This window comes from Rhamphochromis sp. 'chilingali' (assembly GCF_963969265.1).
Source record: "Rhamphochromis sp. 'chilingali' genome assembly, chromosome: 22".
Taxonomy (NCBI): Eukaryota; Metazoa; Chordata; class Actinopteri; order Cichliformes; family Cichlidae; genus Rhamphochromis; species Rhamphochromis sp. 'chilingali'.
The window spans coordinates 10,086,426-10,113,716 of NC_137950.1; the positions used below are offsets into that span (position 1 = coordinate 10,086,426).

At 41.3% G+C, this 27,291-nt stretch overlaps 1 protein-coding gene across 1 annotated transcript in view; it reads right to left on the reverse strand.

Moving 5' to 3' along the window:
- Nucleotides 1-621: 621 nt before the first annotated feature.
- Nucleotides 622-27,291, reverse strand: part of shisa9a (shisa family member 9a) — a 58,038-nt gene continuing 31,368 nt past the window's right edge. Inside the window, exons 4-5 of the mRNA XM_080871962.1 lie at nt 14,460-14,645; nt 622-4,671 (exon numbers count right to left, since the gene is read on the reverse strand). Of these exons, the coding sequence (XP_080728088.1) occupies nt 3,788-4,671; nt 14,460-14,645 (1,070 nt within the window). The 3' untranslated portion in view covers nt 622-3,787. The remainder of the gene's footprint in view (nt 4,672-14,459; nt 14,646-27,291) is intronic.

Below are 27,291 nucleotides of genomic sequence, written 5' to 3' on the forward strand. Positions count from 1 at the left end.
CTAATAAATGAACTCTTTTTTTAAGCCTGCAGACTACCTGTGTCCTTCTGCTCTGGCATTTTTTTGTCTGGCTGACTCGTCTGATGAGGAATGTCAGACATGACTGCCTCCTGAACCCACTCATCTGTGGCCCTGACCCTATCAACCATGACACAGCCAGCTCAAACAAATTCCCTCCTTTATATCAGGTTTATTTGGCTGTTACAATGAGCAATGGGGGAGGTGGGGGGTTTGTTGGTTGCTTTTTTGTTTGCCAACTGTTTCCACCGTCCTACGAATTGTTCCGCTGGCTGCTTTCGCAGAGCTGGATGAGCTTTCAAAGATTTGCCAGCAAGAGGTTGCATGGAGGGTTCACATTTCCACATTTCTGCCTTGCTGGATTAAGCCAATTGGGTCTGATAATGTACGTCCAGCGAACACTGACCTGTTTCTCAACTCTGTCCTAAACAACACAATCTGCCAGGAAACAGGAACATATAAGGGGGGGATCCTGCATAGCATCACCAAACACAAATATATGTATTTGTATTCCTTTGAATCCCTTTTAAATATGACTTTGTTTGAATTTGACTCCTTCAAAGACAATAATCACAAAATCATCAGCCTGGGTTGGATGTACACACACACACACACACACACACACACACACACACACACACACACACACACACACACACACACACACACACACACACACACTTTGTGAACAGTGAAATGTGTGCAGTGTGCACGGGGAAACCAATCACGTCTATCAAGGTAACTTATTATGACTCACAGTCTTACTGTGCCTGAACTTTGTTGTTACAGAAAAGATTCATCGCAGCCCCATTTTTGTTTTCTCTCACATATTTACTCTGAAGGTCTTTCTCCTTAGACTGACAGAGAAAAGGATAAGAGGAGGGGGAAAAGTGTAGAAGAGGAAAGGATGAAAAGAAATAGATTAAGAGAGAAAGGCTATGTAAATTTATATATATATATATATTTATATATAAAAAGCATAATATCAGTTATCGCTACAAAGGGCCATGGTCTGGAGTTTCACAGTCTTTCATGTACAACAGGCGCAGTAACAGTACCGACTCTTGGTCTCTCTGCTGTGATGACACCTGCCGCTCGGCACTGTGGGAACACAAGGAAAGCAGAGTCCACCCTGTAATGTGTTCGCGACATGCGTGCGCACGTGTGTGTGTGTGTGCGTGTGTTAAGTGTGTAGGTGACACATTTTAATGCTCTGATGACTTATTAAATCCTGTTCCATGCCTTCAATCTGGCCTCGGGTTACAGTCACGTGATCGTGAAGGCAGCACGGGGCTCCACAGCATGAGGGGAAAAATATTCCCTCAGAGCCCCTTATCTATGCGCTCAGATGGCCTAGGTGTTTCTTCTCGTGTCCGACTTAGAACCTGCAGTATTACTGCAGTATTAGGTTCTCCTTTTACACCTCCATCCATAACGTGCCCAAACTGCTTGCAGTGCAGCTGATGCCGGCAAAAAACTGTCTCAGGTATACGCTGATATTCATATCCTTTACTCTCACAAGATTGTCACGTGGCCCTCTCCCTCTCAGGTTTTCCTACTTTAAACACCCCCCGGCTTTTTTCTTCCTTGTTCTCTATCCAAAAATGCCCTCACAATCTGTCTTTGTTAGTGGGATGCTGTCTGCTGTCAACTGTGTTTACACTTCTGCCAAATGCTTCTCATTTTTAGTGCAGTCTGATCACTTAAAAAGCATCTTAATTCGTTGAATTAATAGAGGTGGATGAAGCACTTTAGAAGACAAGATTTACATGATAACAGTGGCTGCTGCTGCTAATATATCTTACATGAAAAAAAAACAAGCAAATAGGCTTTGAGAATCCCTTAGAAGATTTGGCCTATTTGCCAGATTTAAGGGGATTTATTTTTATGTTTGAGTCATGTAACCCAGATAGATTCTTACAGCTGGTTGTGCCGGGTTTCTTTTTTTCAGCTGGAGCTTGAGTACAGTTAGTGATCTGATCGAGACTAGCTTCTCGTGGCAGTGCCTCGCGGGCGACAGCAAGGTGTTTGCTCTTTGCGCTCTTTTTGTGGCAGTTTTAGGACTTTTTAAATCCCAGAGCTCTGTAAACTCTAACACGATGAGAGGTCAAAACTCTTACATTTGGTCCACTTTGTAAAAATGTCTGGGCATGTCTCATCTTTGCACACTCAGAAAAAAGGAACACACACACAAAGTCTAAATTAAATTAGTCATTTTGTCTGCTTCCAGCGTGATCATCCTCACCACGGCTACATTAGAACACGGTTGGGGTTTTTTTTGTTTTTTTTTGCACTATTTATTAATTCTTTTAGAGGAATAGTTCAACAGTTTGTTGCCTGGCAACCTAATGTGAAGTCTGACATATACCCCCCCACTTAAAACCACAGGATGTCCTTTTTACTCTTAGGTTTCTTTTTTTCCAGAATAAATAAAGTAGATGTAACATCTTAATTAGTGATGTTTTGAGGTCCCTGAAGGCAATTTCATTATTGTTCGATTGCACAGAACTGGGCTAATGGTTCCCCCTCCTGTTTCTAACATTCATTCCATATATTTATTTATTTTTTAGGCTAGGTTAATTATCTGCTGCCTCTAGCATTAAATTTAACACAGAGACATGTAGAGGTGGCATCAGTCTTCTCATATACCACATAGCATGTTGTCTAAAATGTTTTTTAAATGTGCAATTTAATGTTTTTTGAAAACTTAAAGATGTTTCCTGTGTGTGCATGGATTACATTGGTCTTTTTGATGTAGCTGCCATTACTAAAAGTCAAAAGTGTCACGTAAAAGAGCATTTTCAAACCTATTTAATTTTGATGCCAGTTAAATTCACTGGCATCAATAATTAAAAACCCAACTGTGTGGTAACTCTGCGTGTCCGTGTATTTCTGAATGTGTGCATTTTCATCATGCAGATGCTTCGTCCCGGCCTCCCTGTCCCTCCCCTGGGTCAGCTGTCATCACGCAGACGAGATCAGAACAAAATAAAACCAGTGCCACAGCATCCGCTCTCTGTTCTGGAGTTTCTTGTGGAAAAGGGAGACCTTCAGCCGCACAGCTCAAGGAGGTGCGTGTGAAAAGCCACAGTACAAAGCTTTCATGTCTGCAGTCCAAAGCCCAGGGCCCTCATCGTGTGTGTCTGCTGGAAAGCCCTCGGGAGATTTGGGTGTGAATCACGAGGAAGTGTTTTTTCTTCCAAACCCTTCAGTACTTTGCTGGACAGGTGAGCACACCTCTTGTCACGAGGTTTATGGGTAATTGCTGTATTTCTCATTACCCGTGATGCTTCAGTGCCTACAGCTGATCCCTTATATTGCTTCTCAGGTTTGGTTTGTTAAACCAATCCATTTTTTTAAATCAGCAGTTTCCCATCTGAGAGCAGTCGCACTGTAATTCTCCAATATCGGTATCATTATGGAGTAGATATTAGCTGTGAGACAACATTCTAATATCACCACAAGTGTAAAGACATCCCTGCTCTGTAGGCTCTTTGTTAGTATGGTTACAGATGCCACCTACTCGGGGGCCGTCCTTTTGACAGCAAAGGTCTTTTAGAGAGATTTCGTCGTGAACTTTGTTTGTGAAACAAGGACCACTCGGACATAGTAAACCAACGACCCTCGACTTCTACACACAAACACACGTGAAGATCTGCACGTTTGAACATCTCAAGAGCTGGTACTGTATCTCCACTCAGAGATTACTCGTGTCACCACTCCACATGCATCCTGTTCCTCTCTTTTTATTTCTTCTTGTCTTTCTCTCTCACACTGTCACCTCTGTCTTGCTGTTGGTCACAAAGTAGGGCTGTGTGGGGAGGAAGTGTTGGCTGTGGCTGTGGCCTCTAGTGCTGTGGAGCTGGTTCGGTTCCAGGATGGTACACTGAGGCCTCTTGTGCCCGTAGGTCTTCCTCCGGCCCACCGTCTCAGTCCCGTCCCAGCCCTTCAGCCCCAGCCCCATCGCATGTGAGGACGCAATTGTATTGGAACTGTACGCCAGTGGGCGGCCCATTGTAGCTGAGCCGTGGCCAATGACAGTCTCAGCAGCCCTGGAGATGCCCAGGGATGTGCCACCTGGCATGGTCCCCGCCATGTGTGCCAGGGAGGTAGCCCCTAGTCCTGGTGGCTTGCTACTGTGGCTGTGAAGATGAGTGTGAGAGCTGTGAGAGCTGTGAGAGCTGTGGGCAGTGTGACCATGGCTGACTTTGGGTTTCTGGCCGTTTGGCTTGTGTCCCCCTCCTCCTCCAGCGGCTATGTGCCGTTCTGTCGGCAGGGTTGAGACAGAGGAGATGCTGGGCATCTCGGTGACATAAGTGGCCACTGGCTCTGGAGTCAGTGGACCCAAAGAAGTCATAGGAGTCATGGAGGTCATAGGGGTGAGGGAAGTCATAGGAGTCATAGAAGTCATTGGGGTGAGCGAGGTCATGGGTGTCATTGAAGTCATTGGGGTCATGACGTGGTTAATAGGGTTGGCGCTCATAGGGTTTGAAGCCATGGGGTTGGTGGTCATCTGAGGAGTCACTGATGACATGTTGCCCATGGACGCCATGGATGGTCGGGAGTTGCCCATGGGCTGCAGAGGAAGTCCTTTTGCTGGCATCTCTACCATCACGCGACGCTTGTTGTACAGTTCGCCGTTGTACTTGGCAGCTAAAGGAGAAGAAGAGAAAGAGTAAGAGAAGCAATGAAACACTAAGTGGGCACAAAAAACTGCTACAGAGCAGAGCTTAAATCTTGAATTAAACGATATATACTTTCTTAAATTTGGCCATTTGCCACCATGGAAGATTTTTTTTATTGAATGAATCAAAAAATAACACTTTCAGCAGTTTGCTGATCAGCCATAAGATAACACATCACTATGAGCACACACAGACAGAAAGCAGAAATATAGATATTGCATCAGTTTTAACACCCACAGTATAAGAAGGTCATATAACAAACCCCTATACTTTGTTAGTCAGCCTCACCTAACTGACCAAGCAGAGTGTCAGGACCACTGCTAACGCCTGCAAGTTAGAAGCCCGTGCTGCTACTGGAGGAGTGAAATCAAAAGAAAAGCCTAGAATCTCTCCTCCAGCTCGCCTCTTCCTCCCTTTTAAAGCCAAGAAAACATCCAATTTTTGCATGGTGGGAAGGAGTTCAACATGAGAAAGAAGGAAGAAATTTTGGGAGAAAGTTGTGAGGCTAATAACTAGGCATGACATGGGTGATTTTTTTCTAACTCGGTGCAAGTTTATTACAGTTATGTCATAAGATTAAGGAAAGATTTCAATCAGACCTCAGTGCACGCTCAACTAGTGGATTTTTGAGAATGCCTAAGTTGTAGACATTTATTTTTGCATTCAGTATTTTTAAACAAGTCAAAAATGTTTTGAAAAGTATTTGGTTATCTGCCTTTACACGTGTGTACACACATATGAACTTGAGAGACATCCATTCTTAATCCATCCATAGTTTTCAGTCATGTGACCGACTAACTAACCAGGCCAGCAAAACATTACAGCATCATGATGGACAATAGTAGACAGTCCCTGGTACTGCAAGACAAAAGTGTACTACAAGACTAGTTGGATCATCTATCCATGGAGGAAAAGCAAAGATATGAAGAGAAACTATGAATGTTGGTGACTTGTGATCCGTATTTTGCTCCGACAGCTTAATTTAAATCCCTAAAAATGGCGATGTCTCGCCAAAGCTCCAGTTCAGTGACATCTATGTATCTTGTAGAAAATTGCTCACCTTCCACTGCTGCCAGGATGAAGACGTTTAAAGTATGGACAGCTACATGTATTTTTGATCTTGATGGGTAAACAATCTTATTGTGTGGGAGGTAACGAAAATGAAATTATTCATCATTAAAGCAAAGGTAAGTGCTACAAAGCTAGCTTAAACGAACTACCAGATGCAAATTTTATATTTTAAAGTATAAATTTTTCACATTAATGTCGTAACATAACATAACAGTAAAGTTGACAGAGTGTTTTCCAAATTCAGGCAAATCATCATCACAGTGCAGTCAGAGAGGTGCAGTTCTCCTGGCAACCAATCGGTTTGCCAGACGCAGAAGTATTATTTCTCCCTCCAGAGAACATGTCTTCTATACTTTGTATAGAAGAATTGTTGAATTGTTTGTCAAAAGTATGAACAAAAAGTCAACCAAAACATAGAATGTGTCTGTTTCCTGACTTACAGACTCCTCTATCTGTTGCATCTTCTATATCTGTGTGTGTGTATCCGTGTGTGTTTCTTCAGCCTTGGAGCAGTCAGCGTTAATGGCTCACATTTATTCCTCTCTCTGTCAGTCAGTGTCACCAAGCTACAGTCTCTCTTATCACTGCGAAATGTGACCCTTTTTTTTTGTCAGATTCACTTTCACAGTTGAGTCATTACTCTTCAGTCCCTTGTTGCCGCTACGTCCTTGAAGATAAAGTTAACACACTCAGTGAGTTTGCTTTACCGCTGTAACTATAAATCTAGTTTATCGCTGTGCAAACGCTGAAGAGAAATAACTAACGCGGGCCTGCGAGCGGATAGCAAGCGCAGGCGTGGGGGTTTGTAGGTAAGGGTGGGAGTGGTGGGAGACCACAGCCTCACTAGCTGAGTCGCTGTGAGACTGCCGCTGGGGATCAAACTTGCTCAGGCGACAGGTGAATCAATCCGGCAGTAGTCAGCTCGATGGTACATGCATCCAGCCGTGTACGTGAGTGGAAACGGAAAAATGCCACTGCTACGCAGCGTGGGCTCAGCATGCCTCTGCATGAGAAAAGCAGTGTCCTGCAGAGACTCGCACACATTATACATCAGGGGGAAAAACCGAGAACTGCTTCGTGAAGTCCCACAGTGCCAGCAACATAAAAACCTTATTAGGTTTAGACCAGTATATCAATCTGCTTTTTGTTAGGCAATTAGGTCGTCTACTGCCAATTTACTGGGGGGATTATTAGTTCTTGAAGTCTCTAAAACGTTTTCAAATTTCCAATGGTTTACCCAAATTTGAAGACCTTTTTTTAGTATTCACTATAAGTGGGTGGATCCTGCTGTCACAGTGCTGCCATCCTAAACAAAAAACATCCATTAGTCTGGGTTTAAATGGAGTTTTCTGTCTGTGAGGTTTATTTTTTTCCCACTCCAGAAACTCTTTGTAACTGTGCAATGGTGTTAGACTGCTTTCTCCTTCAAAATAACACCGTGTTCCATGCATCACTGAGACGCAATCAACACCTGTGCTTTCTATTAGCTACTATCTCTGCCGCGGAAAAACAGTACTATCTCCCAAAGTGACTAAGGGTTGGTAATTGTAGTGCATGACTAAAGCTGGCGATGCAAATTACGTGTGCCTCATTATAAAATCCGAGAGATTATGGAATCTGAAATACCTCAGCAGCTAATGGATGGATTTCAATCAAATTTTGATCATGATTTATTCATGGTATCCAAAAGAAGCCAAATGACTTTTTCCTTAGTGATGCTAGGCGGTTGACATTTTAATATCTTGAGTACTCGAGTAAGACTGAATATCTACTGTGGTCATTTCATTTGTTATATGAAAACATAATTGTATGATTATTATTAGGTTCTTATTAAATGTATTCTACATCACAGTATATTAAAGCCGGCATCTTAGCATATAACTGGCACTTGCAACATGGATGTGTCTCAAGTGTCCTCATTAAAATGAATGTGCATGTGGAGTGCGGCTGCAACAATCAGCTAAAAAAATACAAGAAAAAACAAAGGAGGGTATAATCTGCTTCAAAATCAGCGCTTAACGTAGCTGCGCGTTTGCATGGACAAAAAGGCAAAAGAAAGAAAGACACACAAGACAAATAACTAAATGTTAATGCTTTTAGATGTTCTGTTGATTTCTGTCCACTTATGTGCAAGTCTAAAAAAAATGATAATAATAAAACAAGCCCTAATTACCTAGGATTTACTGTGCTTACTGCATTTGGAAAATTGACTTATTAGCCAGCATGTAAGAACAAGAGAATCTTCTTGGATGTAGGACAGTCATTAACTACAGCAGAGCATTTGTACAATAGAAGTGGGCCATAATTGGTCATTTGTACTCAGGCTGAGTTGCAGGCCTGCATCCAGGGATCGTTCTTGGTTGCTTTTTGCCTTGTTTGCTGTTAGAACTCAATAAAGTGACCTTATAGAGATGCACAGAGGGACAGTGGAGATGGCTATTGATTGACAGGTGAGGGCCTTCTCAACTGGATCATCGGCCATTAAAATGGCAGAAGCAATTAAAGAACAAGAGGAAAGGCTATTATGGGGGATGCTGGGAAAGTAGTGCTTAAGACCTAGTTCCATTTCCAGTTAGTGAGCACACCAGAACATGTATCAGAGGAGAATAATTTAGCTATTCAGATTTCTTTTGCTGACATTTATTTCCTATCTCTAGCTTGGATGCAACTAGGATAGCTCAGTAGGTAGCGTGGTGGTCCCATGATCGGAATGATCGGAAGGTCGGGGATTCGACTCCACTGAACGGCTACCCTGAGGTACCCCTGAGCAAGGTACCGTCCCTGCACACTGCTCCCCGGGCGCTGCACTGGTGGCTGCCCACTGCTTCACTGGGTGAATGGGTTAAATGCAGAGGAACTATTTCCCTATGGGGACTAACAAGCTCACTTTACACTTTACTAGTTTGTGGACCACTCACCATCTTGGTGTTTGAAGGGGTCAGATTTAGATTAGATTGATTAACCTCCGTGTATTTTAATATCAAGGTTATGCTGACTGATTTACTTTTAGGGCCAGCTGTGTGTCCACTTTAGCAAAAACAGTGTTTGTCATTTCTGCCGTTTTGTGTTTCAGCCTTCGAGATTGCCACTTGCACATTTTCTTTTTGTCTCTGTTATTCCCCCTCACATGCATTTTTCATAGCTTGTGTGTCAATTTCCCATCACTGAACTCAAGGTAATGGCATTTTGCCTCCTGGAATCCTGGGTGCCTGTGTGTACAGGTTTCCAATCATTTCATAGGTGAATCTTTGAATACCACTTGGAAAATGGAAAACTGTCAGTCAACCATGAGCCTGAAGGGAAGAGACCTCCGTTCAATTATAGAAATGGAATCAAATATGAGCCCCTGTAAAGGAGGATCAAGATTAACAGCCCAATGGTTCTTTAAGGAGCGATATGGAGCTTGATGAATTGAGGGTGGGGTGGAGTCAGGGTGAAGAAGAGATAATGGGAAAGAAAGACAAAAGAAGCAAAACGCAAAGATGAGATAAAAATGCAGAGGGCAGGAGATGGCTGATAAAGGGACTGATATAAAGAAGAAAACGGAGTTCATGGGAAAATGGGAGCGGTGGGAGGGACGAGTACGACGGCTACAGAAAGGTACTGGAGGAGGGTGTGAGTGAAGAAAAGTAAAAAGAGGCTTGTAAAAACCCAAATAAAATAAAAGTGCTTATTGTTAATGAACCTCATGAGTAGTTTTGTACATTTTATCACATTAACTTAAATGATGAAACTTTATGTTACCTCCAGACAATTTGAGAGCCATGCTGCACAGCTTTTCATATTGATTTTATGGCCCACAGGCTGTCACTGCTTTCAGACCGTGTCAGTACATTAAAAAAGTCAACTTGCTGAGAGTTAATACTTCCTTAGAAAAACAATTCACCATAGAGATCATAAAATCAATGAAGTTATAGTTGGAAACCTAAACAGGAAAAGTGTGAAGTTTTCTTGTACATGCCAACAATAAAAAAGGATTACATACCCCAACTTTCAAATCAAAAAAAGTTACAGTATAGTAAAGCAGTGTATCATCTCTCAATCACAGGAAAACAACTGCTTCTGTTCCAAGAAAAAAAGAAAAAAAATGATCCCCAACTGCTGGCGGATGTCATTACGACTAACTGTGGGCAGAGTTATTTCCTTTGGCTGAACAGAGCTGGCTGGAAGTTTTGTAAAGCGTGCCAGTGTGTGCTGGTTGGCCAGTCTTGTTTATTAGTGCTGGAGTCGTATTAGCCTTTGGGTGATGACATTTCATTTTGCAAAGCTAATTCTGTCAAATCCAAAATGCACCCAGATCCGTGCTTTCATTAAAGATAAAAAGCCAGAGAATCCTGCTGAGTTCTGCATTGTGTTTCTTATAAAACACCGCGTAACTGCCTCCTATCTTCTACAACAAGTTTGACACTGAACGCTGATGTTTGTGTCAACCTTTTCTGTTTGTAGTTAAAGTTCTCTGCCGTGATATACTGGAATGGGATATAGTGAATGGGCTAATGTGGACTGGTTCTTATATAATGCATACAACATTCACACAAATTCATGCAGTGGTTTCTGTCTAGCATTCACATCCCAACTTGGGGTTCAGTATTTTGCGCAAGTATACTTCACCATGCGGACTGGAGCAGATTGAAGCACCGCTCTTCCGATTAGTGGACGACCTGCTCTACCTCCTCAACTACAGCCACCCATCTCCACCCTGGACAGGTTTCCAAGTCCTTAATAGGACTAAAAAGGCAACCATTCATGGTCATAGTCACCCCGCATTCAGTTCAGAGTAACCAGTCAACCTAATATGTATGTCTTTGGAATTTGGAAGGAAGCATGAGGATTTGGACCCCTGCACAAATAGGGTAAACATGCAACTTCCACACAGAAAACCTGGCTGATGAGAGGTTTAAACCCAGAACCTTTACTGAACATGTAGCACATATAGTTTTAATACTTTTTAAAAAAGACTTTTAAAAAACGTCATCAGGACCTTTCAGTTTGTAAAATGATTTATTTATTAATTTTGACATCTGTAATAGTTTATATGTGACAAGATTTCTGTGTTACCACAAAAAGCTGCAGAAGACAGGAATATTAAGACACTCCGGCCGAAACGAGCAGGAATAACAACAAGTATCGCATTGATTACATCAGGAACAGCATGAATATGGGGGCTAGGATGAAGGTGGGTTACAAAGCAGCTTGCAGATGTGAAATGGCTGTAGATTTGTAGTTACAGCGGCAAAGCGGCAGAGGATAGACAAAGTAACTTATATTGTGTATCCTCTGTTTAATTCAATTCAGTTTTATTTATATTTTGGCGTTATTTATTTTTAATGTCAAATCAAAACAGCAGTTGCCTGAAGGCGCTTTATATTTTAAGGTAGAGACCATGCAAGACCTTTATTAGATTTGCCAACTGGATGTGTATTAAATGAATCATAAATTGATTTGGACTTGCAATAGATTCATAAAATGCTACATTTTTGTAGAAACTCCCCCCATCAGAACCACTTTTGTCTACCAGTTCTGGCAGCTGGGGATTAAACGGGCAAGGCCTCTGCCCCTGATCGATGCCTGATCCACATAGTACTAGACCTCTATAGCCCACCCTGCGGCTAGTGGGGATAGAACTGGGCAGATCCATATGACTCATTTAAGGTGAGCCCAGCACTATAGCGCCATGGACTAATGGCCCCTTTTAAAAAGTAAGCATATATGCTGCACTGACAGCTAGGGTTCGCAAATGGACCACAATTTGTGCACCTGCTCTTGGGCTTTACATATACTATATGCGCTGGTTGAACGTGGTGAGGCTATATTGGTCACACGGTAAATGACTACAGCGAAAGCTTGCTTTGTTCAGCAAACCATTCTTGCACAGTTGGAAACAATGGGTATCAAAGCACAGTGACACCAACAGACACTTGCTATCAGCTCAAAGCAGTCTGGCCTTTCTCCTCTGACTTCTAGCATCAACAAGCCCAGAGAACTGCTGCTCACTGGATATTTTCTCTTTTGCAGACCATTCCCTAAAGATTCAAGTAGATCAGCAGGCTCTGAACGAGTCAGACCAGCCTCTCTGGTAGGAATAATTCTTAATGGAGAAAACAAAATAAAATTTACTATTCACAATACAAATGCTTGGGTATTGGTCATCTCTTAATGTTGGACTTACAGGATATAGATGCAGGCTGAATGTCTTTAGGCCGCTTTTTTTTTTTTTTACATTTATTTTTAACATTTCCAAGGAAACAGTTTTAAAACCAGTTTTTTTAGTTTGTATTCTTATAGCATAAATTTCCATAACACTGCTAGAATTCTCTTGTACCTGCCTCATCTGTTTTCCCAACAGATAGAGATTTCGTTCATTTCCCACAATGCCGCGCACAATCCCCAGAGCATGTGTTGCATCCATCTGTTGGGTTTGTGTGCAGTAAGACGAAGGAAAAAACTTTTTGAGAAACAGTGGGTTTGTATGCTGCACTCAAACTGCAGCACAGTTTGCGGTTGCAGTGCACGGATGTGTTCAGGGGAAATTGGCTTGTCTGATGAATTTTTATTCCTCGTTGAATATTGGCACGAAATTTTGAGTTAAGAAAGAATGGTTGGATTCTCGCAGACTGACACCAAGATGTTTTCTGCTGGCGTTTTAGATAACTGAACAATTTCCTGCAATCAAACACAACTGTGGCTGTGCTGAAAATATCTAGGCATTCTCTGATGTCTATATTCGGCCACTTCTCTGGGAATTATAAAAATAGACCATCAAACAATAAAGTTGCCAAGTTCAGGACTCAGGCATGACAGCATTAACCACTATTTTCACTCCTGTGCTTTTATTGGTGTAATCCTTTAAGCTTAAAAATGATGCGTTCATTTACCGCTTGGTATTCATTGCTCATTCAAGTCTTTCTCTGTTGTCAATTTCGCTGGCAGTTACATATACTGCTACCATAATAATGACACGTCTTCTTCTTGCTTCAGGGGCACAAAGTATTACTCAGCACAAACAAGCAGGATAATCTATTACTGTAACATGTCTGGAGATGAGTCAGGGCCACAGTAGTGTAGGGAATACCACTGACAATACAGGATGCATTTGTCATCACAATCAGTTTTACTTTGTGCTGCTGGACATGCTGGACAGATAGGCTTTTCAAAAAAAAGAACAAAACACGATCTATCCGGTCATTTTTCAAATAAAAGGGAGCGAATGCAGACAAATAGCATCCCGTAGCTGTTTATACAGACATTTGTAGATTGTATCTGTCGTGAGTGGGCTGAATTCTGAATCTAGTGAAGGCAGAGTACCTGTCTAGCATAAACAAGCTGACAAACGCTCGCTGGAAGCACTTGCGTGTCGGCCTCGAATGAATTCAGATTATGAAATAGCAATGTGACTGCCAAAGAACGTATGGTGATGAGGCAACTTTAGATCAGCTGCTACAGCCGCTGACTCACTGGATTTGGTTGCATGCGTGAAAGTGTATCCACTGTCATTTAAAATATAAAATGCTGATATTAAACACGGCCAGCATCAGGAGAAGGTCATCTTAAAGTGAGGGGGAGGGAAACTGATTTTAGACAATGGGGAGGCTGCCCGAAGCCCTCTAAAAGGTAAATAAGGATTATTTTGAACTGGGAACTTAAACTGTGAGGATGTTCCCATCTTGTAGAGTCCAACAAGGAACACGTGGAGTAGAAGATGACTATATTTATTCCCCTTTAAGTTCTAAACTTTTGCAGAGCCTATGACATTACTGTACCTGTGTGAGTGGCTCACATCATTGGTGGTGTTGTGCTAAACATGGATTTTTTTGCACAACACCACTAAGGATGTGAGCCACTGTTTTTATGTGATATTTTTGTATAATACGTTTGCTTAAACTGGTAAATCTATAGGCTACATTTCCTCTTGTCCATTGTAATAGCTTTGGAATTCTAAATCCAGGAATTTGCTGAGATTTTTCAGTCCCTACATTGATGCTATGATTATTATTCCTTATACTAAGGTGCCGATTGTTATTCTGTCACTGATAAATTCAAAAACAGTGGCGAAAAAGTTGCTGGATATGCACAGAAGGCATTAACAACACTGAACAGATCAGTCACAGTAGTTGCGGACTGACCTGAAGTGTAGTTACATTTCTAGGGAGGTGCACGGCATACGATTTCAAAAGAAATTTGAGGTTGCGGCGTAGCTATGGTGTAAATTTCCCATTAAATAAATCCCCAGTAAGCAGGAGAAAAATATTTATGTATAAGCCGTTTATGTCTTACACCACATCCAGGTTAGCGATGCAGTGAAAAAACCACTGTCAATTATGTGTGCAGTGTGCTTGCTGTTGTTTAGAGCCTTCCCAGAGTAAAAAAAAACACCTGGTGCTATTTGAGTTTGTGTTTCAGGGGCTCAAAAAGCATTCAGTAAACTATACTACAAAAAAAGTCACTTATAGGAGCCTAGGTTTTCCTTTTTCTTGAAATTCACTGCCAACTTGGGATGAATCACGATGACTCCACTAACAAGGCAGGCCCAGCCTTAGGTTTCACTGCTAATCTACACACTGCTATAGTCGTAAGAGTTACCAACAGAACAACATCAGGCTTACTGCCTACCACAAACTGTAAAAATATTCTCCTTCATCTAAACTCCCCTCCACTAAAAAAAAAAGAAACTTGGCAGTCACTCACCTACAGCCTTCAGAGAGGCGTACTTGTTGAGATCCTTGTTCTGCTGCTGCTGCTGCTGCTGTTGGTGGAGCTGTTGCTGTTGCTGGTGCTGTTCATAGACGTGAGACAGCTGGCCGAGGGCAGGGTAAGGGTGCTGCTGGCCCATGTTTGAAGCCGGTCCCACGTTGTTGTTAATCTGGCCACCCTCTGTGAACAGGGACATGAGACAGCGCAAGGTTACAATAACATTTAAAGCTCCAGTCCAGCACCAGAGGAGCCCTCGCTGGTCAAATGATTGGTGAAACTCTCATTCACATTTTCCAGAATCTACTTACATAACCTAATTTCTTTTTTTAAATTATTATTTTTTAATACATGATTTCTTGGCTGAGATATTTTGTGCCTTGCTCTCAACTAATATACACTCATTTCTATCTTTTGGGATTTTACCAGTAGATTTCCATGACACGCTCTTACATTTATGTCACCATTACAACTGAAATATTCCTCCTGGAATAAAAAATGTCTTTATTAGTCCAGAGATTTTCTTTGCACATCTGATGAATTAGTCTAAATCTGCCAGTTGGACTGTGCTACTTCTCTCAGAGGTCCTTTATGTAGCCTCACTCATCATGATTCAGAACTGTCTGTCTCAGAACTGCTTTAATGTTCTTAAACACCCTTGTTCAATGTCTTGAACAAGGGTGTCAAATATGAGGCTCGGGGCCCAGAATGGGCCCAGCACAGGTTCAAGTCTGGCCCCCTGGAGAGATTTGGAAAATGTGAATGAGGGTCTAAGTTTGGGCTTTAAAATGCATTTTAATACATTTCGCAGCTTTGCCTGATAAAGACCTCCCCCATCGCCATTCATGCTAGCTCAAAGAAGTCTGCAATAGATAAACAATGGATGACAGAAAAGTTGCTGTTTTTCCCTATCTGCTACATAAATGTCTCCTTTTTACAACGGGTCCACAAGATTAAAAAGGAACAAAAAAAAGGAGAGTGTTTGTGAATTTATCAAAATGTTCTGTTTTATAACAACAAGACAGTCTGGCCAATGAGCTACCAGAACTTTCTCTGTAAGTTTACACATATATTTCTTACAGCTTAAGCCCAAAAAGTTGTGAAGTCACATTTCTTTCATTTACTACAGCACCATTTCCTGATTTTGACTATAGGCTTGAAAGACTGTTGGACTATAGGATTGAAAGTTTTTCAGTGAGTGCAAAGTTACTTAAAGGAAATATATCAAGCATTTATTGGTACCTTTAGACTTTTTTTTTATCATAAAAAGAGCTTTTTCTGTTTTCATATCATTTGACTGTATTTCAAATGCCAACCCTCCAGAATCATTTGATCACATGTACTCCAGCATATTCTCTAAATCAGCAGAGATTTACCAACTGGTGCTCACCAGGTGGTTGCTAACCAGTCTCTACACCTTCGTGACTGCAGCCTGAGTCACATCAATAACACATTCTTTTCTTTTTAGATTTCTGAGTGATTTTATTACATGTAAATGAGCTGAAATCACAGCACAACTGTTGTCCTTCGAAAGCAACAGGCATCAGTTCTAATGGGATGCTTTTGCAGCCAACAGAACAGCATTTTTTGTTCTTTGTTTATAACACAGACATTTTAGAGTTATAGTTAGCAGAAGTGGGTCTAGCTAAGGAATATCGACTGTGGAGCCGCATCTGGATTTGCTCAGTGTTAGTTAGAGTGTGCTAAACTAAGCATTAGGCGGGTTTTATATCAGTTTGCTAGACTGCGTCATAGATGGACTGGACAAGTGACAAACTTGGGGCTATTAGACTCAGCTCACTTTGCTATTTCATTACGAAAGAAAACAAAGGAAAACAAAGGTGGGCAGATTAATGCTACCATGTTTATAGTGGTAAACATGGTAGCAAACTTGGAAAACCCTTTAAAACTACATAATGAACCCACAGTAAGTGCATAGTATATTTGTTCTTCTCAAGTTTTAAGTGAGCCTCATGAGCTAATGATGACCTACTTTACTTCCTAAGAGACATATTTTATATAAAGGCCAGACGACATCCCAAGGTCTGACATGCACATGCTCCAAAATCAGTGCCCTCCTCAGTCAAGCTAGTACAATTATTACCAGAATATTTAACATGGGCACGGCTGTTCCTATTTTCAATACAAAATTAATTAGACTTAATTTTACTTATAGTTATCAAATGACTTCAGTTGTATCCAGCTGAGGTAGCTCAGTCACTTTTATGGACCAGCCTGGACCCCTGGGGCCCGTCCATAATGCAGAGGGTGAATACAGATAAGTAATGGAAGAAAAATTCAGTAAATTTCCTAAAACATGGGAAGAAACTTTTAAAGTACAATAAGAGGATTTCAAAGAGGTTCATGAAAGAACAAATTCTCAGTTAAAGTCAGTTTAAAAAACAAATATAAAGAGATTATTTTAACAAATACAGGGATTAAGAGGAGGGTTAATCACACGGTTTATAGCTTGATGTAAAAATGTAGTTTTGTTGTTTTGGTTTATTTATATTGTTTTTTTGTGTGTATTATATGTGTGTCTATAGTTATACATGTATATTATCTGATTGTATATCAACGAACATTGATTGTAAATTACTGAATAGTCTTAAGGGGCATAGAATCAAATAAGCAAACTTCATCCTACTCTTTTCCAGCATGTAAACTGTGTTGAATACAGAGAAAGTCATTGTATGTCGATGTTTTTAAGGCTTTTTTATGTTTAGTCATTCGCTCAATTGCATATTATTATTTTAAGTGTTTCAAATTTCAACCATTTATCCATTATTTTCAGCCAACTACATATCCCTTATATTTAGTCGGCCAAATTAAACATTTATCCATTACCTTTAATTAGCTTCAATTTAACAATTTGTCTGGTTACTTTCAGTTAAGTATGACTCACTAATCTCTTCAGAAATCCTGGGGCAACTTTTAGCACTTCATCTCGCTATTGCTATATTGCACAGAAGCATGTGACTGCATTTCCCTTATTTATTTATTTATTGCTTAATGCTTATGGTGTAGGAAGTAGCAGATGTCTTATATTAATTACAGGCTAACTGTAATGTCTTCCTCTAATTAAATAAGTGATAATTAGATTTCAGAAGATGTGCAGTGGGTTGAGAAATGGGCAACTGCTCTACCAGAGCTGCACAGTCTGACTTTAAACTGCAGCCGAATGTTAAAACACAATGTGGGAATTGTTCTCTCGCTGCACTGAGCCTGACAGATAATTGCAAATTCCTGTTACTGAAGTCAAAGGTATACTTACTAAGTGAATACATTCTCTTAAAAGCCCCAATGCTGTCACTTGATAATTTGAGAAGGAAAGTAAACGTTACGAGACAAGAGAGCAAGAGTGAGGAATTAGAGTGGAAAAAGTGAAATGCGGAAAATGGAGAGGATACGTGAGGAGAAAAGAGAGAAAACGTCTCAAACGATGCTGACAGAGATATGAGGATGGTTTGTAAATATCGAAAGAAGCTAGACAAAAAAAGGAAATCATTAAGGTAAAAAATACAGGGCAAACAGACAAGGAAAACATGGATATTGTCATGGTCCTGGGCCATATTGGCCCAGTATTCTTAGTTTTCGTGTGTTTTGTATTTATGCCTTGGTTCCTAGGTTGTTCTGTTAAGATGTTCCTTATTTGATTACCCCCTGTGTGCCCCTCTATGTATCTGTGAGCCCTCGTTTCCCCTCCTTGTGTTTTATTCCATGTTTTCCCCAGGCGGTTATGTCCGTGCTCTCCTTGTGCTCTCTCTCCTCCTGTCTGAACCTCTGTGTACTTCCTGTTTTACTTTGACAGTCTCTCGTCAGTAAGCGTCATGTTGTGTTCACTCCTGCCGTGTCTCGTTACGATTATCTGTGTCAGCTGTGTTCCCCGTGTGTTCCCACTTCCCTCGTTAACCCTCTGTGTCCGCGTCTCCCGCAGTTCAGTGTCGTGTTCTCCCTCATGACTGTGCGCCCCTCCGTGTGTTTCCTCGTGAGTCAGTTCCTTTGGAACTTCCCAGTTTAGTTTCATATTATTTTGTATCGCCTTTATCTTCTGTCAGCAATAAAGCTATATTTTGTGTTCAGTCCTGTTTTCCCGTGAGTTTGCGTTTCGGTCCTCATCCTGCCTGCACACAGCCTAATCATGACAGATATTCCCAAGTCCCCCTCTCGCTTTTCTTTTAGCACCTCTTAAAGGTGTTCATACAGATGGCAAACTGAGGTGGGGAAACTGTGAAGCCTCAGCCCGACAACATCGATTTCCTCGAGTCATTTTCTCCCTGTTTCATCTCGTCGCCGAGGTTTCGAGTCACAGGGTGAGCTCAAAGTCCTTAAAATCTGCACAGCTCAATTGTCAAAGCGAAGCAAGTTCTCTTCTTACTAATTAAACACTTAAGCCCTGGCGCAGGCTCAAACCGCACGCACTCTTAACAGACACTGTGACTGACAAGGTACGGCGAGAGTGGAGACAATTAAAAAGAGCATCAAAGTGAGAGCCAGTGTGAGGCGTTGTAGAAAAGACTGAGACACGAGATTCCTTGATGTGATGAAATGTCCCACGGTGTTGTGTGAAATGAAACATGGACCCACATCCTAGTTTGGATAGATAACAGCGGCCTGGAAAATGCAAGGTTGAGTCATTTTCTGAGAAATTTATTGGACTTGCCAAATACACAGATGACGATGATGCGCTTGTCGGTTAAATACTTTGGGATTTACTGTAACGGTTTGGCAATGCGGGTTCACTTAAGGCGAGATGACTTTCACTGCAAAAAGTGAGGCTGTGTTGGGCGGGAGGGGTAAACTGTGAGGAAGAGAAGGAGAGAGACAACCATGACTAAGGAAGAAACAGCAGCGAAGAACTGAGTTATGATCCCGAAGCGCTCGCTCTCTCTCTCTCAAGATAAAAGCTGGTAGGCTGTTTTATTTTTCATGTGAGGCCAAAATGGCTGGGGTCAACAATTTTCTCATTTCATAATGGATTTTGTCTAGCTGAGGAGCACATTTGTAAAATTCAATACCCCATCAAAGCACAGGTGCACCTACCCTCTGCCATGAGCTCATTCAGCTCCATGAAACAGTCATGCCCTTCTAAAATTGTGATTGTATGTAAACGCTTTGGTTTACTCAAATTTAATTTTTATTTATATATGCTGCCATTTAACAACATCTGCCTCAAGTGGCTTTATATTGTAAGATAAAGACCTTAAAATATTACAAAGAGAACCCGAACCCTCAGACAATCCCCTATAAGCAAGCACTTGGCAACAGTGTGGAAGAAGAACTCCCTTTTAACAGGAACCAGAACAGGGAGGTGCAGCCATCTGCCACAAACGGCTGGAGGATGAGGGGAAAGGATGAAAATTCAGAGCACGCAGGACAAAACACAAAGTAAGGGAGAGAGCAGACATTCAGTAGTGTCTCTCTCTGAAGTGCTTAGTGCATCATGGAAAATGCCGTGGCATAACTTATGGCCCCAGTATATCTGCAGCATTGGTTGCTTCACGTGCTGCCAGTAACGCCATCACACATGCACATCAGAGCAGGCCGATATGACCAAAAATATCTATCACGATATACATTTGAAAATGTGCGATAACGATATAACTGATGATATAATTGACACTAGACAACATATTTTACAACTCCACAACTTTATTAGTGCAAAAAAAAAAACCCCATCAATGTATTTTCCCTTAAACAAGCAGCTGTTTTTCATGTGCATTAAAGTTATATAAAAATGTAACAGTGCAAATGCAAATTCCTTGCTGACAGTTTAACCAAAAGGCATTTCCAGTGGAAATTGGCCGACACATCCTCAGCATAACCATGTATAATATCCACAAAACTTAAAAAGACGTTATACACACACAATACGGTAATATTATGTTGAAGCACCGTACGTATCACTCCGCGAGGCTCCCGCCTACGATAGCCGTAATGCTCCGACAATCCATCAAGCAGTGCGAGTTCGTAGCTTAGCAAAGTTGTACTGAAACATTTGACAGATTTTCAAGCGCCGTGTACCACATAAAATCGTTTCGAGGTCAGTAAACACAACCAGAATTCATACATAAGGCACACGGGATTATAAGGGGCACTGTTGATTTTCAGAAAAATCAAAGGACGGTAATAACGACGGCCCGCTAGCATGCTCTACCAAAAATAGTGCTTTGTTGTGTATCTGATGGACGAAAGCCAAACCAGTTCCACACCACTGAAGTTGCAGCACTTTTACAAACCAATTCTGGTTCATCCGTTTCATTCAACGACCCGCTTTCACCCTTCTCATTCTGCGTTGCCGCCATGCTTTTTCCGCCATGTGTGTATGAAAACAAAGGCACTGCGCATGCGCGTTTTACCCATATTCTATCGCGATATTTCATTTTCTTATCGTTGCCCAACATTATACCGGTATTACCGTGAACGGTATGATATGGCCCAGCCCTAATGCACATCCATTCATGCTCGCTGTTATGGCTCAGGTAGCTGCTGAAGTAACAATAGGTGTTGCACTGTTATAGTAAGTGAAGAAGTCAAAGCTGGAAATAAAGCTTTGACATCTTTTCAAAGTGTTGAAAAATCTTCCTCTGTATAATCTGTGTCTTTCTGCTTCTTTACTGATATATCCTTAAAGTGGTGGTAAACTATTATTAGTGACTTCATCTCAGCTCAAGCCAGGTGACAAAAATTGAGAGGCGCACAGCTGAGAAACACCGGCAGGCACGGTGAAGTCACTTTAATGTCAAGGTACCATTCGCAAAGCATCATGTGGTGGGTATAAAAAGCTTTAAGGGATGATTCACAATCACGTGATCCAGCCTTAACTACAAGCTTCATCAAAATGTAAATTTTAAGCTTGAGCTTAAAAGTAAGAGTGGGTGTCTCTCTCTTCATACCTAACTGGGAGTTGGTTCCACAGCCTCCCATTTTACTTTTGGAAATTCTTGCAACCGCAAGTAACCTGGGAGTCTGAGAGGAAATTGGGATAATAGTAGCATTAATTAATCTCCCTATCGCCGTTTGTGGGGTTAATCCAAGGAAGGAACAGGTCTTATCGTGAGTTTGCATGACTGCACATATGATTAATTGTTGTTACTTTCAGTTGAACTGTGGCAGCAACAACAGCATCATTCACCATATTTTTTTATTAATTTGGGAACTGACGCTTGCAGAAGTAATTATTAATAGTTCCTATTTGCTGTGTACAAACTAAAGGAGTGACAGCAGGATTAACTTGACAGAGCTCTTTAAAACAGGATGATTCTCTAGCATTTCCACTGCCATCCCATAAAGTCTTTTAAGAGAAATTAAACCTGTCTCCAAACCAGGCTCAGGGATGGAAACTTGCATCAGGATTTCATCATTATGACTGTTTACTTACAAGAAAATGTCTGCCTTTATAGGGAGCAACCTTGCCTCATTCAAGAAAATGAATAAATAAACATTATCTATTAGTGCTGCTGTGATAGATCCCATTATTATTCTCCCCTAGTTTACTGTGAACCAGCATGCATCACAATCAAACCCTCTCATCTTTATGATCTTAGTGAAAAAGAACACACACATGAACTTCAGAAACAAACGAGGCACCCAGGTGACACCACACCGTGAGCCCATTCACCAGGATGACTGACAGCTGTCACCGGGATGTCTGTCAGGATGATAAAAGGGGATGCAGTGGGAGTCTGGTGGTGTGGTCACAGTGCTTCACCAAGCTGATCCAAAGCAAACTGATTCTCAGAGGTCACGACAGACTTTTACTACCAGTGACAGCCAGTTTTCTTTCCTCTCCCCTGCTGCTCAGAGATTTACCAAATGCTACAGCAACCAAAACATACAAAGAAATGAGAATAAATCAGATGCAGTTGGGAATCAATAGTGTAAATTAGGAAAAAATCTTGCAGTATTTTTACTGAATCGACTCACAACTATTTGGAAAATTCAGTGAGTCTTGAAAAAGATAGATATATGAAAAATTGATGTTAAAGTTCCCTCAAGCACAAATAGAGGATATTAGAGATTACGAAAAAGGCCAGGAGAAAAAGTATGTTTATCTAAGAGCAGAAAGATTAGAATGATGGTGGTGCCAGTGGAAGAAAACTATTTTATACCCATTTTACCAAGGGGGTAAACTGGTAAATTGCATGTGCATGTAGCAGACGTGGTCACAGTTGATTGCAAAATCTGCAGTTTGAGTGCAATTAGTAGGAAATCCAGAGGACATGCTGAATAAACTGCAACCACAATCAATGACCTTTTAATGAGTTAACAGCCCGTTATTTGACCAATTTATACAGTGAAAATGGAAGATTCGAGAGGGCTTTTATGCTTTAAATGGTTACATTTTAACTACATTTTACTTTTAAAAGAAAAAGTAGGTCTTTTTATTTGGACTAAAATAGCAGACTGCGATTTAGTCTCGAACCTACCTTTTACTTTTACACTGGGAAATGAATTATTGTACAATTGGCAAGTCTTCCCACTGTCATGATGCAAATAAATAAATAACTAAAAACCCTCTGTGGTGTCTGAAGTAGCCAATTTGGATGCTAATGAAAGTATTTATTGTTGACTTTGGACATAATCCTGTATGGGGATGTAATCCTCTCCCGGAGCTTTTACTCTAGTAACAATAACAGAAAACATATGCTTCCCTATTCATTTCACTGGTGTTCTGTTGTAGGTGGCTCGCTATTGACCAAAAGAACACAGAAATGCCTTGCTGCTGCCATGTGCTACTACCCTGTGTGTGTGAGGAAAAGAAAAGGTTAGTGAAATATATCTTTCTGTAAAACGCTGTCTAAAAAATCATATGTGGAATGAAAGCATACACTGGAGCCATGAATCACGTAAGGTATTTGCTGCTGTGCTTTTGACCTTTTTTAAATTAAATTTTTGAATATTTTACACTTGTGTTTTCCTTCAAACGCCCCTTTTTATAACCATAGATAAAGGCCTGCTTTCTGCCAGCGTACATGAAGATGAATTTAGCTACACTTTGGGGGTGTCAGTAGAAGAGATATCTAGCACTGTTTTGTTATTTAGCAATAATTAATCACATTTATTGAAAACAATGCTAAGACCAAGAGCTTTTCTTAGCCCTAAGCAAGTATTTTTTGAAACCTATATTCAAGCAGCAACCTTCAGCACCAAAGTGTCGCCAAAAAGCTAGCTTCAAGTGGCCTTGAGGTTAGCTTAATCTAAGGTAGCTGTTACCAAAATGGCCTCTATAGCAAATTTCTCCTTTTGTAACAACTTTACCATTTGGATTTTTACTAATGCATAAGTTACGTCTGTGTAAGTCACTAAACTGAAACTCTCTACCATGTTTGTGGTGTTGGTGCTTGTTGAAGCATATTTAATAATAATAATAAGAATAATACAATCTGTCATTATGTTTGATTTGTGCTTCACATTTGTAGAATAAATACAACTTAATAGATATTAGTTAGTATTTAATTTGGCCAACACTTATTAGGATATATCTGTGTTATGCAGTGTATTATTATTTTACGTTTCCAACTTGCTAACTAAGCTTACTAGTGTTTACAAATGACCTAGCACCCTACCCTGTAGTTAAAAAACAAAACCAAAAGAACCACAACAAACATGGCCCCACCCAGAAGGCTGGATGATGTCACTGTTTCTACATCCATCTTTCATATACAGTCTTAATCTCACCTAAAAGCAAGTGAGAAATAAGTAAGCAGCATGTTAGATGGAAAACTTTAAAATAAATAAATAAAAATAACTGTTCCCGGGAGATAGGTCAACACAAGCTTCCAGGATTAAAGTAAGGTAAGTCAATGCCTTCTCCACTCCACCTATCTGCTTTCCCCCCTTTTGAACTGAAAATACATGAATGTAAGAAACACAGGTAAGAAACAAAAAAAATCCAATACCATCCTGCTGGAGGACTTGGTGGGATTAGCGCAGGGGGCTGAAAAAGTTTGCTGCAAGCTGTGTTCAGTCGATGTTGTGCCAGTTTTGAGGGAAAGTGCAGAAATTCTTTTGAAAGAGCTGTTGATGCAGGCAGCCCACAGCGCCGACTTATAATTGAATCCAACAGGTAGCCTGCATTGTTTCCAACGGCAGGTGTTCCATATCACAGCCAGTTGTTGTATAGGTCAGTTTTCACGACTCTCCTCAGACCTCTGCGAGTTTGACAAGATTGATGTCTGACTGTGCAAGATTACAGACCAATATAAAATATTTATTGCTTCTGCTGTTTTTCTCTCCCCACAAACACTATGGCTTCTTGCAAATCTACTGTAACAAGGTCTGTCTGTAAATTAGCTTAAGGTTGAATCATTCTTACGTCACATCAATCACTGACAGTCAGAAAGGGATTTTATTTACATGAAGGTGTCACAGAGGGCCCGCTTAAGCGCTTGCGCGGGAGGGGGGTGCGATTGCGTTTGGTTTGAAATGTATGCCACCATTTGAGCCTTTCATTTTGGCATTAAAGAAGTTGACATTTACATGAATTTACACTGCAGGGCGAAGGCGCAGGAGCTGTCAGGATTACAGTGAGTGTGACTGCGCTGATGAGACAGCATGTGGATGATGATGATGAGCTTATGACCACCAGGTAACAGACAGTGCAGTCAGCAGTGCACGACAGCGAGCGCGCACGGCGATTTCAAAGCTGCCTTCTCTCTCTCTCTTTCTCTCTCTCCCTCGCAGGAAGCCAGACATCCAGCATGGAGCTGTGAGGCAATCCTCCCGGGGCGCAAACGGTATCTGAGCTTTCCCAGACGAGAATGTATTCTTTTCTTCTACACATTGAAGGAGGGGAAATAAGAGCACACACATCGGGTTGCGTCCCTTGATGTGTGCTGTACAGCTGTGCGTGCGCAAGGGAAAGGAAGGGTTTAAAAAAATGATAAAGACAGACACGGATATCAATAAAGAGCCATAGCACATGTATGTAGGAGTGTTTCTATCTATCTCATGCTTGGCCTGGCTCGGCTCCATCGCTACTGGTTGTACAGTGTAATTTCACCGCCTGTTTGATTCGGCACTAAAAAAAAGTGTAAGCAGCTGACTCATCTATTATTCCGTCTTTCTCCTCGCTCTGCAAGTGGATAAACCCTCTTCTTTGCTTCGGCTCGAGCCTCTGCTTCTCTGTTGTTACTCATCTTTCTCCATCTCTGGCTTGCCCCTCTTTCTCTCTCTCTATCTCTTGTCATGGCAACAACATTCTCTCGCGTAGTATTTGCTCTCCAGCACACGCCGAGTTCGCATTGTCCCGCAGTCACCCGCGCCCACATATCAACAGGCAGGCCGGCTGTACAGTACTGAAAAAAAAGGAAAAAAGTCATTGTTATGCAACCTATGTTGTGCTGCCTGCTGCTCTGTTGGTCTGTCTGTTCATCTCTCTCTCTGCTGATTCTTCACGTGTCTTGTTTGCCTCCTATGAGTTTGTTCTAGGTCACATGCTAGTAGCTTTGTAAGGCACAGTCACAATAAATAAATAAATTTTTTAAAAAGCACAGGTTTTATTGAAAGACATGCTCCGGTTTGGCAAACAGTCAATTTTATGATTCATGGCAGGATAAAGCACTTTCAATGTTGACAGAAAAAGTCTACACTGACAATGGAAAAACCTGTGTAAATAGAGCCTGAAAATGAAAGATGAGACATGTGCAGTTATCCAAAGCTGCTGCTGCCTGTGTTGCTTTGTGAAACTGAGACCTAGTGCTGTGCAATGCTGCAAATTTTATTTACCACAAAATCACTGTGATTTGTTACTTTCCACAATAATATAAATTATAAATAACTCCTTTTAGCTTTTCATGTATTTTGAAACTATGTGTTTTGGAGACCTGAATGTAAATGTGCCTGTCTAAAGCACTTTGGGTCCACTTTTGTTTAAACATGCATTAGGTTATAAATAAAATAGACGTGACAGTCAACACTATTTTTGCAAATGCATGTTTGAAAAAAAAAGATTCAACACAATTAATTGGGTGACACACTGAACTTATCGCTCCAATCAGAACAGCACTGATCCGATGCCAATACTGGTATTGGTATCGATACTATGGATATTTGGATTGATCTAACATGTGACATAAGGATGATGTGAAAATTGTGCCATACGCTTCCCTATAAACTGGGAAAAAAAGAAAAGTCTCCTTTATCATTTGTTAGGAGTTCTTGCCTTGTCAGAGATCATCCACGCGGAGCGTGCACACACATCCTCGCATTTAAGTGAGAGAGTGTGTGTGGGGTCCTCAGTGTTTCTCTGCATATGCATATTTAGTCACACTGAAAATGGTAAGCAGGTTATGTGTGAGACTGCGAGAGCTTCCGCTTTATTCGCCCTGCTGTCTGTTTACAGCGCATGAGAAGCTGCATCTGTCTTGACCTCATCCCTCCGGGCCCATATCTCTCGCCTGCAGCATGGAGGACAGCGAGGATCACAGAGCAAGCAGGGGCCTCTCTATACGACTGCTGAGCTCATGGGAATTTCACTGGAAGCCGGCTGTAAAATCCCCCCTTTTGAATGGCGGGCGGTAAGGTGAGGGCTCGAGCGAGGGAAGTTTTTACGCCCTGAGGTGAATGGGTCAGGCCCTCGTGATTGGTGGCCACGGGGGGAGGAAAACCATCAGATGCTCGCGATAATACCGCATAAACATTAAAGTTCACTAGAAGAGTCAGACAGCTAGAGAAGAACAGATGTCCGAGCCTCCATGGGTCTTGCTACCTGCTGGTGCTGTCAGCAGTGGGGAGGCGAGTTTGATGTGTAAGGGCCAGAAAGCTCACAGAAAGAAACTATTTTGACACTGATGCTTAGACTTTGTGCTGCTGCCAGAGCCAAGCA